This window comes from Erinaceus europaeus, chromosome 1 (assembly GCF_950295315.1).
Source record: "Erinaceus europaeus chromosome 1, mEriEur2.1, whole genome shotgun sequence".
In the NCBI taxonomy this organism is placed as follows: Eukaryota; Metazoa; Chordata; class Mammalia; order Eulipotyphla; family Erinaceidae; genus Erinaceus; species Erinaceus europaeus.
Window position 1 is genome coordinate 78,821,141 of NC_080162.1, and position 16,545 is coordinate 78,837,685.

The window sequence follows — 16,545 nt, forward strand, 5'->3', positions numbered from 1 at the left end:
GATATAATGGTATATATCCTGTGTTTTCATGTACTATGTTGCAAGCAATTGTTTCAGAGACTTGATGGTATTATTGTCAAATCTGAGGACACATATTTGTGAGTGTTTTTGCATTCATTTGTTACAAAACTGTACTTACGGTAGGAGGCAGATACGACCTTGGCTGTACTCTGGCTTGCTTGGACTTTTTAGGTTGTCAGGATCCATGACTTAGTGGGAAGCAATTTAGTTAGAGTTGTCTGCTTTAAGGATGCGCATTGTCAAGTGTCCCAAGTGCTGAGAGTTACTAACTAGTCTTCATCAGAACATCCACTTAACCCTAAAGATAAAATTCACTCATACAGAATAATTACTGTGTGTGTGTGTGTGTGTGTTGTGCGTTGTGTGTCTCGTGTAGCACAGAGGTTTACAGAAGAGGTTCTCATGTCTGAGCGACCAGAGGTCCCTGGTTCAGTCCCCTGGTTCCATCTGAAGTGAGAGCTGAGAAAAATCTTCAGTGAAAAAACAAAAACCAAAAAAAAAAAAAAAAAAAAAAAAAGAAAAAGAAAGAAAAATAAGCAAACAAGAAAATGATTGCCATTGGTGGTAGGCAAAGGCATAATAATTACTGAAGAATATATAAACTGTCAGACTTCACTCAAAATAGAGGTACAACATATAATTAGATCAAACAAATCATAAATAGATCTTTCTTGTCTGGTCTTCCAGAAGTGGGGCCAGAAATCAGCTTTTGCTTGCATTCTTTGTAGCACTTAAAATTCATTGCAGTTACAGCTTGCATTTATCTATTTTCTGAGTTTTGTTTTTCCCCCAGTGTGCTGGGTGCTTTGTGAAGGCAGGAACTGTTCCATTTTTGGTCTTGACTGTTCACCCAATAATTTTTTTTCGGCAGACTTTTGTTGACTGCATCAATAAATGATTGAATTTAATCCTTAAAGCAATTGCTTTTTGGAGTTTTGAGGAGTGTCCCTTAGAAGTGAGCCCTTAGTGTCCCGTGTTGATGGAGGCTCTCCCCAATCCCAGAGACTATATGATGCTAGAGAGTAGAGGAGGAGGAGACAGTGGAATACACCTGTGTTAGGATGAGGGTAGAAGTGAAAGAGGGCCCTGATAGGGTTTCCTGGAGCTTTGTGTTTTGAATAATGCCTGTTTGTCTTTTATGTGTAGTGAGTGCTGCTATACTCTGGGCAGACTTTGCCCAAGTTTCATAAATATTTAATTGGCTTTTTCAGGAGAATAAAGGCAGCCCCGCTGATGACTGAAAAATGACAAAGCATCCACCTAACAGACGAGGAATCAGCTTTGAAGTGGGAGCCCAGTTGGAAGCCCGGGACCGATTAAAAAACTGGTACTTTTACATTTTTCTGTTAAATTCTTTAGCAAAGGACTTTTGCTAGCACTGATAAAGAGGGATAGCCTGGGCTTTTCTGTAGTGTTTTTCTGCTCCCTGCTCTTGAAAGGTGGACGGAGATTTAAGTCTAGAGCTATGGAAATGTTCTCTTTGGTACAGAGATCCCTGTGTCAAGGGGACTGCCCTGTGATCCCTTGTTATACTTGTTTCCTCTTTATGCTTATTTCTCTGAATGAGTTTGGGGCGATAGAAACACAAATAGTTGTAGAAAAGGGAAGGGTTAATAGTGGCTTCTCTCTGACTTGGTTGCCTATCTGCAAAAAGGGAGAAGAGAAAAATAAAGGATTGAAAACCTTATGAAGGTGATTAGATTGCAGCAACTGTGTGTTGAAAACAGCCCTTCCTATTTTCTGGGTCTGTTTTTGTATGGTACTAATTTAGTCATTACACTGTAAGGGTGGTTTGATTCAGAAGCTGAGGAATTGTAGTTCTGACTTTAGCCTTGGCCTGTGACCCTGATTGATAATTAGTTGTTTTGAACATCAACTTCATCTACTAATGTGCATACTGGGAAAATCACTCTCATGAAGTGTCTCTGAAAATCAAATTAGAATATGTGTGAAACTGCCTTGTAAACTATGCCTTATAAAAAATGCCTTGTAAAATGATGATTGTTGAGGAAGTTATAGATTTGTTCATTTATAAATGCTCAAGGTGAAAGTGAGGATTTCATAATTCAGACTTTTTTGGGTTTCTTAAGGAAGAAATTAGTTTTTTTTTTTTTTTTTCCTCCAGGGTTATTGCTGGGCTCGGTGCCTGCACCATGAATCCACCGCTCCTGGAGGCCATTTTTCCCCCTTTTTGTTGCCCTAGTTGTTGCAGCCTCGTTGCAGTTATTATTGCCATTGTTGACGTTGCTTTGCTGTTGGATAGGACAGAGAGAAATGAAGAGAGGAGGGGAAGACAGAGAGAGAGGGGAGAGAAAGATAGACACCTGCAGACCTGCTTCACCGCCCGTGAAGCAACTCCCCTGCAGGTGGGGAGCCAGGGGCTAGAACTGGGATCCTTACGCCGGTCACTGCGCTTTGCGCCATGTGCGTTTAACCCACTGCGCCACCGCCCGACTCCCAGAAATTAGCTTTTATTGGGGGGGAGACTGTGGGGGTTGATTACTTCCTGAAGAGTGGGAGAAAAAACAGGCAAATGAGTGGGACAGAAAATATCTTCTTGTGGTCTGGGAGGTGGCGCAGTGGATAAAGTGCTGGACTCTCAAGCGTGAGGTCCTGAGTTCAAGCCCCGGCAGCACATGTACCAGAGTGATGTCTGATTCTTTCTCCTCCTATGTTTCTCATCAATAAATAAATAAAATCTTTTTTTTTTTTTTTTTTAAATATCTTCTTTTTTGGGTTGTGAAGTTTGAAAAATCAATTAGAAACTTTTTGCAATTTGGGAGGAGGTGAAATACCTATAGCACAGGTATATCATAGCTCCAGGCTGAATTTGGGGGGAGGTGGGGAGAAAGATACAACACAAATTTCTTCTAGTGCGCTGGGGGCTGGTGTTGACCTGCGTCACATGTATGAGAAAGCAGGAACAATTTCAGATGAACTGTTTGTTTTAAGTTTTTTTGTTTATTTATATTATTATAATTATATAATTATATGTACTTATATAATAATAATAATTATTATTATTATAACTTCTGCTCAGCTCTGGTGATTGAACCTGGGACTTTGGAGCCTCAGGCATGAGAGTCCCTTTGTATAACTATTATGCTATCTACTCCCTCCCTTATTATTTTTTTATTGCCACTAGTGTTATCACTGGGACTTGCTGTCTTCACAATGAATCTACTGCCCCTGGTGCCATTTAATTTTTTTATTTTTTTTACCAGAGCACTGCTCAGCTCTGGCTTATGGTGGTGCAGGGGATTGAACCTGGGACTTTGGAGTCTCAGGCATGAGAGTCTCTTTGCATAGCCATTATGCTATCTACCTCTGCTCTATTTTATTTTATATTTTATTTTTATTTTCCTTCAGCAGAAATTGAGATGGAATGAGGTGGTAGAGAGGGAAAGAGAGAGTGACACCTGCTTCACCACTTAGGAAGCTTCTACCCAGCAGGTAGGGACTAGGGACTTAAAGCTAGGTCCTTGAGCATGGTAACTAGCCTCTATTTTTTTCCTCCAAAGATTATCTCTGGCTAAGAGCATACACTTCTCTGTCCTTCCATTGGTTGGTTTTTCCCTTCCCCTTCCCCTTCCCCTTCCCCTTCCCCTTCCCCTTCCCCTTCCCCTTCCCCTTCCCTCCCCCCTCCCCTCCCTTCCCTTACCTCTCCCCTCCCCTCTCCTTACCTCTCCCCTCTCCTCCCCTCCCTTCCCCCTCCCTTTTCTTTTCTTTCTCTCTTTTATAGAGGATAAGAGGGCCAGAGAGGAGAGATAATTGCAGCATACTGTACCACTCAAGAAGCTTCTTCCCTGCAGTTGGGGACTGGGGCCTTGAACATGGGTCCTGTGCATGGTAATGTGTCTTAACTATTGGGCAAACCACCACTTGGCCTTTTTTTTTTTAAATTTTTACTTATTGCCACCAGGGTTATTGCTGGGGTTCAGTGTCAGCACCATGAATCCACTGCTCTTGGTGGCCATTTCTCTCTCTAAAGAGAAGCAGAGAGTGACCAACATTTTTTTTTTTTTTTAATAGAGACAGGGAGAAAAAGACCACAGTACCAAAACTTCCTTCAATGTGGTAGGGCCCAAGTTTGAACCTGGGTCACACAAATGACAAAGTACACTATCCAAGTAAGCTAATTCATGGGCTTGAAAGAACAGTCTTGCCTGCCTTCTTCATCTCCAAGCTTGTGTCGATGAACTAACTGCCTAACATGTGAGAGGTTGTGGTTTCCCAGTAATGATGCTTGGTACTTGTTCTGCTCCTTTCTTCTTCCTGTCATCTGTTGGGCTTTCACCATCAGCCCTGCACAGTAGGTCTGGCCTTCTTTCTTGCTCTGAATAAGAAAATCCCTCTTTGTGTTGCTTTTCTTACTCTTTGGTATGTTCCTCTGTTTTGTTTCCCTTTAAGCTAGCTGATAACATCTACTTCCATTATTTTACAAAGGATCTTAAAATCAGTTTCATGATGCCCTTAGTTTCTTTATTTTTCATTGTTATTCATGTTGACTAAGTTGAACTCTTGGTTCATATCTTATTATTTCTCATGCCATCTATTGTTAATATTATTATTGTTAGTGGAGAACACAAATTTAAAAATTTTATTTATTTATTATATTAATGAGAAAGATAGGAGGAAAGAGAGAAAGAACCAGATTTCAGTCTTGTATATGTACTGCCAGGGATCGAACTCAGGACCTCATGCTTAAAAGTTCGATACTTTATCCACATAGCTTTTTAAAATTATTTATTTTTATTATCAGAGTACTGCTCACCTCTGGTTTGTGGTAGTGCAGGGAGTTGAACCTGGGACTTTGGAACCTCAGACATGATACTCTCTGCATAACCCCAGCTCTTATCTCCCCCACCCTAATTAAAATGATTTAAAGTAGCCTTTCATGTCAATGTATTTAAGTCTACTGTGGGTCAGCCATTATGCTGGGGGAAGTGTCATAAAGAAAAATTAGGGAGTTGGGCGGTAGTGCAGCAGGTTAAGCGCAGGTGGCGCAGAGCACAAGGACCTGCTTGAGGATTCCAATTCGAGCCCCCAGATCCCCACCTGCAGGGGAGTCGCTTTATAGGCAGTGAAGCAGGTCTGTAGGTGTCTATCTTTCTCCCTCTCTGTCTTACCCTCCTCTCTCCATTTCTCTCTGTCCTATCTAACAACGATGACATCAGTAACAACAACAATAACTACAACAACAATAAAAAACAAGGGCAACAAAAGGCAAAATAAATAAATACAAAAAAAATTAAATAGGAGTTTCAATAAGTTTAAAGGCCAGTGGGGTATTTGACTTGGTTTTTAGTAATGCCAACCGAGGATCATCATATCCACTCATGACTGTGTCTTTGCAAATAGCTTACTTTATTGAATATTTACTATGTGCTAGGCATAAATCTAAAGGTTTTACTTATTTATTTGGCTCATGGTGGTGTTGGGGATTGAACCTGGGACTTTGGAGCCTCAGTCATGAGAGTTTCTTTGCATAAACATTATGCTATCTACCCACTCTCCTATTTTATTTTTTCATTTATTGAATAGACACAGAGAAATTGAGAGAGTGAGGGAGAGGTAGAGGGGGAGAGAGAAAGATATATATACAGCCCTGCTTTCACCACTTGCACTACTGCTTTTCTCCTTGTAAGTGGAGAACGGGGCCTTGAACCTTGGTCCTTGTGCATTGTAGCATGTGTGCTCTACCAGGTGCATACCACCCAGCCCCTAACCCTAAAGGTTTTACATATTATTCCCCACTTAACTTTTTTAAAAAAATATTTTGATTTATTATTGGATAGAGGCAGAGAAATCGAGAAGGAGGAGATAGAGAGAGACAGACAACTGCAGCCCTGCTTCACCACTTGTGAAGCTTTCCCTTGCAGGTGGGGACCGGAGCCTTGAACCCAGGTCCTTGCTCACTGTAGTGTGTGCGCTTAACCAGGTGCGCCAACGCCTGATCCCCTCCCCACTTAACAATACTATCAAGTAGGTACTTTTTCTTTCTTTTTTTGTTGTTGTGCTTGTAGTTGTTACTATCGTTATAGCTGTTGTTGGATAGGACAGAGAGAAATGGAGAGAGGAGGGGAAGGCAGAGAGGAGGAGAGAAAAACAGACACCTGCAGAACTGCTTCACCGCCTGTGAAGCGACTCCCCTGCAGGTGGGGAGCCAGGGGCTCGAACCAGGATCCTTAGCCAGCCCTTGCTCTTTGCGCCACATGCACTTGGCGCACATGGCGCAAAGCGCAGGGACCGCTTCATAAGCAGTGAAGCAGGTCTGCAGGTGTCTTTTCATTCTCTTCCCCTCTGTCTTCCTGTCCTCTTTTGATTTCTTTGTCCTATCCAACAACAATGACAGCAATAACAACAATAGTAATAACAACGATAAACAACAAGGGCAACAAACAGAAAAAGCAGGAGCAGTAGATTGGTAGTACAGGCACCAAGTCCCAGCAATAAACCTGGAGGAAAAAAAATTGATTGTTACTTGAGCTGAACAGCAGCAGTAGACGGGGCTGGGTAGAGTGGTGCATCAGAGCATCACTCTCTCATATATGATGCCGGGGTTGGGGTGTGGGTCTTCATGCTTATAAATCTGGGTGCTTTAGCAGTGTCACCACCTCCTGGGGCTGCACTGTGTATATTTTTGGAGATATAGCTGACATATTTGTTGTTGATCTTGTGAGAGAGGAGGGAGGGAAAGAGGGAGGGAGAATGTGTGAGAGTGACATTGTGTCAAGGATGATTCTAGGGGATTTTTAATGTAATTAATGGTAGAATTACTGTTTGTTGAAGTGTTGAAAAACCAACAGCTTAATTTTGGATATATTAAATATGGATTTCTTTTCAATAAGTGGAAATGTTGAGTAATTGAATCAAATATTCAGGTGTGAATTCTGGTTTGTAGAAAGAAATGTGTTGACAGCCAGCCAGTGTATGGAAAATAGTTTTTATTTTCTAGAGCAGCTTTAGATTCACAGAAAGTACAGAGTGTTCCCTTCCCTTACTCCCACACATGCATAACCTTCCCACAATCAGCATTCCCACCAAAGTGGTACATTTGTGGCAAAGATTTATTCAGAGTGTAATTTTGTTACAACTGATGAACTTACATGGACATATTATTACCCAAAGTTCATAATTTACATTAGGGTCACTTTTTGGTGTGGTGTGTTCTATGTACTCACCATTATAATTTCATACAGAATAGTTTCTCTACTTAAAAATATCCCTGTGCTTTCTTTTCATATTGCTCTTTTTTTATTCATTTATTTATTTTCCCTTTTGTTGCCCTTGTTTTATTATTGTAGTTATTATTGTTGCTCTTATTATTTTTTTTAAGACTCCTTTCATTTAGTAATACAGATGTAAGATTTCATCATGTCTTTAAAGGCCATTTTTTCCTCCCTCTTCAAATCATTTTATTGGAGAAAATAGGCTTACAGTACAGTTGACACATGGGTACAATTATTCTTTTTTAATTATGGTTATTTCTGGGGCTCATTGTCTGCATCACTTCTCTTTCCTGGTGATCGTCTCTCTCTTTTTGATTTAGCAAATTAAAAAAAAATTTATTTATTACCTTTTGTTGCCCTTTTTTTTGTTTTTGTTGTTGTAGTTATTATTGTTGTCATTATTGGATAGGTCAGAGAGAAATCAAGAGAGGAGGGGAAGAAAGGGGAGACAAAGATAGACACCTGCAGACCTGCTTCACCGCTTGTGAATCGACAACCCCGAATCCCCAAATAAAATATTTTTAAAAGTTTGCCAAATCGGGAGTCGGGTGGTAGCGCAGTGGGTTAAGCGCAGGTGGCGCACAGCTCAAGGACCGGCTTAAGGATCCCGGTTCAAGCCCCCGTCTCCGCACCTTCAGGGTTGTTGCTTCACAAGCTGTGAAGCAGGTCTGCAGGTGTTTCTTTCCCCCTCTGTCTTCCCCTCCACTCTCCATTTTTCTCTGTTCTATTCAACAACGATGACATCAATAATAACAATAGTAACTACAACAGTAAAAACAAGGGCAATAAAAGGGATAAATAAATATTAAAAAAATTATTGGGAGTCAGGCGGTGGCGCAGTGGGTTAAGCACAGGTGGCACAAAGAGCAATGACCAGCATAAGGATCCGGATTCGAGCCCCCCCCCCTCCCCCCGGCTCCTCACCTGCAGGGGAGTCGCTTCACAGGCGGTGAAGCAGGTCTGCAGGTGTCCCTCTTTCTCTCCCCCTCTCTGTTTTCTCCTCTTTTCTCCATTTCTCTCTGTCCTATCCAATAACGATGACAATAATAATTACAAGGGCAACAAAAGGGAATAAGTAAATAAATAAAATTTAAATTTTATTTGGGGAGTCGGGCAGTAATGTAGCGGGTTAAGCGCAGGTGGCGCAAAGTGCAAGGACCGCCGTCAGATCCCGGTTCGAGCCCCAGGCTCCCCACTTGTAGGGGATTCGTTTCACAGGTGGTGAAGCAGATCTGCATGTGTCTTTCTCGTTTTTTTTTTTTTTTTTTTTTTGTGTTTTCTTTTTTTTCTTTCTTTTAAATTTGTTTCTTTATTGGGGAATTAATGTTTTACATTCAACAGTAAATACAATAGTTTGTCCATACATAACTGCAGGTGTCTTTCTCTTACCCCCCTCTGTCTTCCTTCTCTCCATTTCTCTCCTTCCTATCCAATAACAACAATAATAACTACAACAATAAACAAGGGTAACAAAAGAGGATACATAAATAAAATAAATATAAAGAATATATTTTTATGTATTTATTCCCTTTTGTTGCCCTTGCTGTTGTATTGTTGTAGTTATTATTGTTGTTGTTTATGTCGTCGTTGTTGGGTAGGACACAGAAATGGAGAAAGGAGGGGAAGACAGAGAGGGGGAGAGAAAGCTAGACAGACACCTGCAGACCAGCTTCACCGCCCGTGAAGTGACTCACCTGCAGGTGGGGAGCCAGGGGCTAGAACAGGGATCCTTACTGCGGGTCCTTGTGCTTAGCGCCACGTGTGCTTAACCTGCTGCGCTACTGCCCAACTATTTATTTATTAGATAGAAACAGAATCAAGAGGGAATGGAGAAATATAAAGGATAAGAGAAAGAAAGGTACCTGTAGATCTGCTTCACCACCTGCTGGTGGGGGCTGGGGGATTGATCCTGGGTCCTGATGCTTGAGTGTATACACTCAAGTGGGTATGCCACTGCCTGGCCCCTCTTTTTTTCTTTTCTTTAGCTAGAGATTTAGAGACAGATAGAGACAAAGGAGAGACACAGCAGCCCTACTCCACTGCTCTTGTAACTGCTCCTTGGAGGTGTTCCCATGTGGTGGTCTGAGGCTTGAGCCTGATTATTTGCTCATGGTGAATGTGTACTTTGCCAGGTGTGAGTTACCTATAGCTCTCTTAATTTTTTTTTTTAAAAGATGTTATTTATTCGTTAATGAGAAGGATAGGAAGAGAGAGAAAGAACCAGACATCACTCTGTTACATGTATTGCTGGGGATTGAACTCAGGACCTCATGCTTGAGAGTCCAGTGTTTTATCCACTCACTGCACCATCTCCTGGACCACAAAATTTTGTTTTAATGTCGTGATCGGGAATGAACTTCATGGCCTCATGGTGTCGAATGCAACTGAGCCACCTCCCAGGTCTTTTTTTTTTCCCCTGGTGAATGAAAGAGGTTAGATGTTTGCTTTGCACTAATATCAGGTGTGGTCTGGTCATCATTTCAGGCTGCAGCTGCAGATAAGGTGGCTCACTCTTTTTTTTCATTTTATTTTTTAAAAAAAATATTAAAAAAAAATAGCATCGACAAAACTATAGAATAAGAGGGGTGAAATTCCACACATTTCCTACCACCAGAGTTCCATATCCCATCTCCTCCATTGGAAGCTTTCCTATTCTTTATCTCTCTGGGATCATGGGCCCAGGGCCATTATGGGGTGCAGAATGTGGGAGGTCTGGTTTCTGTAATGGCTTCTCTGATGGACATAGGTATTGATAGGTCGATACATACTCCCAGCCTGTCCCTGTCTTTCCCTACTGAGGCAGGGCTCTGGAGAAGTGGGGTTCCAGGCTACATTGGTGAGGTCATCTGTCTGGGTGAGTCAGGTTGGCATCATGGTAGCACCTGCAGCTTGTTTGGAACATGTAGTCCTTTGCTTCCTCCTTTCTTGTGGGACTCAGTTCAGTAGTTCTTATAAGGTGAGGTTGATTCTGGCAAATTCCATTACTTCTTGAATTTTTGAGAAAACTTTTACTACTCCCTCATATCTGAAGGATAATTTTGCAGGATACAATATTTGTGGCTGGAATTCCCCCTCCTTTAGAACTTTGACTATGTCATCCCACTCTCTCCTTGCCTCTAGAGTTTGTGAAGAGAAATCTGATGAAAGTCTTATAGCTCTGCCTTTGTATGTAACTTCTTTTCTTTTCCCTAGCATTCAGCAAAGTTTTTTTCCTTGTCGTTGACTTTTGATAGTTTTACAATAATGTGCCTTGGTATTGGTCTTTTTGTATTTATAAATCTGGGTGATCGTTCTGCATTTTTAATGAGAATGTGCTGATGGTTTCCTAAGTGATGGAAATTCTTAACTAAAATTGCTCTGAAAATGTACTCTGGGAATTTGACCATGTCCTCCTCCTCAGGTATACCTATCACTTTTATATTTGATCTTCTTTTTTTTTAATTTTTTTTTTATTTAAGAAAGGATTAATTAACAAAACCATAGGGTAGGAGGGGTACAATTCCACACAATTCCCACCACCCAATCTCCATATCCCACCCCCTCCCCAGTAGCTTTCCCATTTTCTATCCCTCTGGGAGCATGGACCCAGGGTCATTGAGGGTTGCAGAAGGTAGAAGGTCTGGTTTCTGTAATTGCTACCTCGCTGAACATGGGTGTTGACTGGTCGGTCCATACTCCCAGTCTGCCTCTCTCTTTCCCAAGTAGGGTGGGTCTCTGGGGAATCGGAGCTCCAGGACATATTGGTGGGGTCTTCAATCCAGGGAAGCCTGGCTAGTATCATGATGGCATCTGGAACCTGGTGACTGAAAAGAGAGTTAACATACAAAGCCAAACAAATTGTTGAGCAATCATGCACCCAAAGCTTGGAATAGTGGAGAGGAAGAGTTAGGGAGGGTACTCACTGCAAACTCTAGTGTACTTCTGCTTTCTTACTTTGGTGTCATACTCCAAACTCAGTCAATTTCTGCTTTGCGATTCTACTTCTTCTTTTTTTTTTTTTTTACATGCATAACATTCCCCAGATTCCCATTTAACAATACAACCCCCACTATTTCATTCATCATTTTTCATGGACCTGTATTCTCCCCACCCACCTACCCACCCCAGAGTCTTTTACTTTGGTGTAATACTCAAATTCCATTTCAGGTTCGACTTGTGTTTTCTTTTCTAATCTTGTTTTTCAGCTTCGGCCTGAGAGTGAGATCATCCCGTATTCATCCTTCTGTTTCTGACTTATTTCACTCAACATGATTTTTTCAAGGTCCATCTAAGATCGGCTGAAAACGGTGAAGTCACCATTTTTTACAGCTGAGTAGTATTCCATTGTCTATATATACCACAACTTGCTCAGCCACTCATCTGTTGTTGGACACCTGGGTTGCTTCCAGGTTTTGGCTATTACAAATTGTGCTGCCAAGAACATCTGTGTACACAGATCTTTTTGGATGGATGTGTTGGGTTCCTTAGGATATATCCCCAGGAGGGGAATTGCAGGGTCATAGGGTAGGTCCATTTCTAGCCTTCTGAGAGTTCTCCAGACTGTTCTGCACAGAGGTTGGACCAATTGACATTCCCACCAGCAGTGTAGGAGGGTTCCTTTGACCCCACACCCTCTCCAGCATTTGCTGCTGTTACCTTTTCTGATGTGTGACATTCTCACAGGAGTGAAGTGATATCTCATTGTTTTCTTGATTTGCATGTCTCTGACAATCAGAGACTTGGAGCATTTTTTCATGTGTTTCTCGGCCTTTTGGATCTCTTCTGTGGTGAATATTCTGTCCAAGTCCTCCCCCCATTTTTGGATGGGGTTATTTGTTGTCTTGTTGTTGAGTCTGGCAAGCTCTTTATGTATGTTGGTTATTAAACTCTTATCTGATGTATGGCATGTAAATATCTTCTCCCATTCTGTGAGGGGTCTCTTGATTTGGGTAGTGGTTTCATTTGCTGTGAAGAAGCTTTTTAATTTGATGTAGTCCCATAGGTTTATACTTGCCTTAGTCTTCTTTGTAATTGGATTCGTTTCATTGAAAATGTCTTTAAAATTTATGCGGAAAAAAGTTCTTCCAATATTTTCCTCTAAGTATCTGATAGTTTGTGGTCTAACATCCAAGTCCTTGATCCACTTGGAATTTACTTTGGATTCGGTAAAATACAGTGATTCAGATTCATTCATTTTTTTTTTTTTATTTTATTTTTTTTATTTTTATTTTTTTACATTTTTTTTTTTTTTTTTTTTTCATTTTTCATGGACTTGTATTCTCCCCACCCACCCACCCCAGAGTCTTTTACTTTGGTGTAATACTCCAATTCCATTTCAGGTTCGACTTGTGTTTTCTTTTCTAATCTTGTTTTTCAACTTCGGCCTGAGAGTGAGATCATCCCATATTCATCCTTCTGTTTCTGACTTATTTCACTCAACATGATTTTTTCAAGGTCCATCTAAGATCGGCTGAAAATGGTGAAGTCACCATTTTTTACAGCTGAGTAGTATTCCATTGTGTATATATACCACAACTTGCTCTGAATGACTCTGAAAATGTCCAATAGTTCTAGGTTATCTATCTCTTCATTTAGCTCCCTTATGTCTTTACTGATTTTCTTCCTGGATGATCTGGATTCAGTTTCATTCTTCTGCATGTTTCAACCCATTGTTTCCAACACCATTTGTTGAAGAGACTCTGCTTTCCCCATGTAATAGTCTGGGCCCCTTTGTCAAAGATTAGATGTCCATAGGTGTGGGGCCTCATTTCTGGGCTCTCAATTCTATTCCACTAGTCAGTGTGTCTGTTCATGTTCCAGTACCAAGCAGTTTTGATGACAATGGCCCTATAATACAGTTTGAGATCTGGGAGTGTGATGCCTCCGGTTCTGTTCTTTTTTCTCAAGATTGTTTTGGCAATTCTAGGTCTTTTCTGGTTCCAGATAAACATTTGTAGCATTTTTTCTATTCTCCTAAAAAATGTGCTTGGGATCTTGATGGGGATAGCCTTAAATTTGTAGATGGCTCTGGGTAATATATTCATTTTGATGATGTTAATTCTTCCAACCCATGAACATGGAATATCTTTCCACTTCTTTGTGTCTTTTTCAATTTCTTTGAGTAGTGACTCATAATTTTCAGTATACAAATCTTTCACTTCTTCGGTTAGGTTTACTCCTAGATATTTTATTGTTTTTGTTGCTATAGAAAAAGGAACTGATTTCTGGATTTCAATTTCTTCTAACTTAGTGTTTGCATAGAGGAATGCCACTGACTTTTGAATGTTAATTTTATAACCTGACACATTACTGTATTGCCTGATGATTTCCAAAAGCTTCTTGCTGGATTCCTTAGGTTTTTCCATGTATACTATCATGTCATCTGCAAATAAGGAGAGTTTGACTTCTTCTCTTCCAGTCTGTATGCCTTTAATTCCTTGCTCCTGCCTGATTGCTATGGCAAGAACTTCCAACACTGTGTTGAATAGTAATGGTGATAGTGGGCAGCCCTGTCTCGTACCTGATCTGAGGGGAAATGCTTCCAGTTTTTCACCATTGAGTATGATGTTGGCTGTAGGTTTACTATATATAGACTCCACTATCTTCAGGAATTTTCCATATATTCCCATTTTTTGTAGTGTTTTGATCATAAAGGGATGTTGTATTTTGTCAAAGGCTTTCTCTGCATCTATTGATATGACCATGTGGTTTTTGGTCTTGCTTTTGTTGATGTGGTGGATCACATTGATTGATTTACGTATATTAACCAACCTTGCATGCTTGGGATAAACCCCACTTGGTCATGATGAACAATCTTTTTGATATACTGCTGTATCCGGTTGGCTAGAATTTTGTTCAATATTTTCGCATCTATGTTCATCAGAGATATTGGTCTGTAGTTTTCTTTTTTGGTTGTGTCCCTGTCTGCTTTTGGTATCAGGGTGATGTTGGCTTCATAGAAGCTGGCAGGGAGTATTCCAGTGTCTTCAATCTTCTGGAAGACTTTTAAAAGTAGAGGTATTAGTTCTTCTTTGAAAGTTTTGTAGAATTCATTTGTAAAACCATCTGGTCCAGGACTTTTATTTTTGGGAAGATTTTTGATAACTGTTTCAATTTCATTAGCTGTGATGGGCCTGTTCATGTTATCCACTTCCTCTTTACTTAGTTTTGGAAGTTGGTAGGTATCTAGGAAATCATTCATTTCTTCCAGGTTCTCTAGCTTGGTGGCATATAGTTGTTCATAGAAGCCTCGCATGATATGTTGAATTTCTGCAGTGTCTGTTGTGATTTCTCCTCTTTCATTTACTATCCGATTTGGGTCTTCTCCCTTTTTTGTTTTGTGAGTCTGGCTAAAGGTTTGTCGATTTTGTTTACTCTTTCGAAGAACCAACATTTACTTTCATTGATCTTTTGTATGGTTTTCCTATTCTCAATGTTATTTATTTCTGCCCTAACTTTAGTAATTTCTGTCCTTCTGGTTGCTTTAGGATTCCTTTGTTGTTCTTCTTCTAGGTCTTTAAGATGTGCAATCAGGCTGTTTATTTGTGCCTTTTCTTGTTTCCTAATGTGTGCTTGTATAGCTATGAACTCCCCTCTTAGGACTGCTTTAGCTGTGTCCCAAATATTTTGATAGCTTGTGTCTTCATTTTCATTGAACTCTCAAAACATTTTGATTTCTTCCTTGATTTCCTCTTTGACCCAGAAGTTGTTAAGAAGTGTTCTGTTGAGCTTCCACATTTTGGCACTGTTACTAATCTTTTGTTGATTGTTAAGTGTTAGTTTAATTCCACTGTGGTCTGAGAAGATGCTTGGGATGATTTCAGTGCTCTTGAATAGGCTGATGCTGTCTTTGTGGCCTAACATATGGTCTATCCTTGAGAATGATCCATGTGGATTTGAGTAAAATGTGTATTCCAGTTTCTTGGGATGAATGACTCTGAAAATGTCCAATAGTTCTAGTTTATCTATCTCTTCATTTAGCTCCCTTATGTCTTTACTGATTTTCTGCCTGGATGATCTGTCAAGTTGAGATAGTGGGGTGTTGAAGTCCCCTACTATGATTGTGTTACTGTTAATATATTGCTGTAGCTCTTTCAGTAGAAGTTTGATGTATTTAGATGGCTTCTCATTGGGTGCATAGATATTAATAATTGTTAAGTCCTCTTGATTGACTGATCCTCTGAGCATTAAGTAGTGTCCATTCCTATCTTTTTTAATCTTATCTATTTTAAAGTCTATCATGTCAGATATGAGAATAGCTGTTCCTGCCCTTTTTTGTGGGCCATTGGCTTGAATGATAGTTTTCCATCCTTTCACTTTAAGTCTGTGTTTGTCTTGTTGAGTTAGGTGAGTTTCCTGTAGACAACATATTGTTGGGTTGTGTTTTCTGATCCATCTTCCTACTCTGTGTCTTTTAATAGGTGAATTCAGGCCATTCACATTTATTGATATCAAAGATTGAAGATATTTTAACGCCATTCTTGTAGAGTTTTAGAGTGTTTTGATATATGTCCTATTTGTGGGGGTCTGGTTGTTTATAGGAGACCTTTCAGAACTTCTTTCAGGGCAGGCTTGGTGATGGTTGCTTCCTTCAACTGTTGCTTGTCTGAGAAGGTTTTGATGCTTCCATCTAGTCTGAATGACACTGTAGCAGGATATAGTATTCTTGGCTGAAAGCCTTTCTCATTGAGCACTCGATAGATATCTTGCCATTCTCTTCTGGCCTGTAGTGTTTGTATGGAGAAGTCTGCTGCTAATCTTATGGGTTTTCCTTTGTAGGTGACTCTTTGTTTTTCTCTTGCAGCCTTGAGGATCCTTTCTTTATCCTTATTCCTTTCCAATCTAAGTATGACATGTCTTGGTGTCTTTAGGTCTGCGTTAATTCTGTTTGGGACCCTCTGGGCTTCTTGAATCTTTATGTCTTTGGTGTTGTCTAGACTAGAGAAATTTTCAGCTATTATGGCCTGGAGAACGCTTTCTTCCTCCCCTTCTCTTTCTTCCTCTGGTAAGCCAATAATGCGTATATTGTTTCTTTTGAAGTCATCCCATAGGACTCTGTTGTTGTTTTCAGCATCTCTTAATCTCTTTTTGAGATCTCTTACTTCTTTTTTAGTTGTCTCTAATTCATCCTCAATCTTGCTAATTCTGTCTTCAGCCTCATTGATTCTATTCTCTCTGCCCTCTACTGCTTTCTGGAGTTCATCTATTTTGTTGCCCTGCTCTGATACTGTTTTAGCTTGTTCAGCTAGTTGCCTTCTTAGCTCGGCGATTTCAGCTTTCAGCTCTCTAATAACCATGAGATAATTAGAATTTT

The 16,545-nt window shown here is 40.3% G+C and overlaps 1 protein-coding gene across 3 annotated transcripts in view; it reads left to right on the top strand.

Annotated features, from left to right (window-relative positions):
- The window catches only part of PHF20 (PHD finger protein 20), a 121,369-nt gene that overhangs the window by 13,643 nt on the left and 91,181 nt on the right, over positions 1-16,545 (top strand). For all 3 annotated transcript variants that reach the window (XM_060189222.1, XM_060189231.1, XM_060189241.1), the window contains exon 2: positions 1,233-1,348. In XM_060189222.1, the coding sequence (XP_060045205.1) occupies positions 1,266-1,348 (83 nt within the window). In that variant the 5' untranslated portion in view covers positions 1,233-1,265. The remainder of the gene's footprint in view (positions 1-1,232; positions 1,349-16,545) is intronic.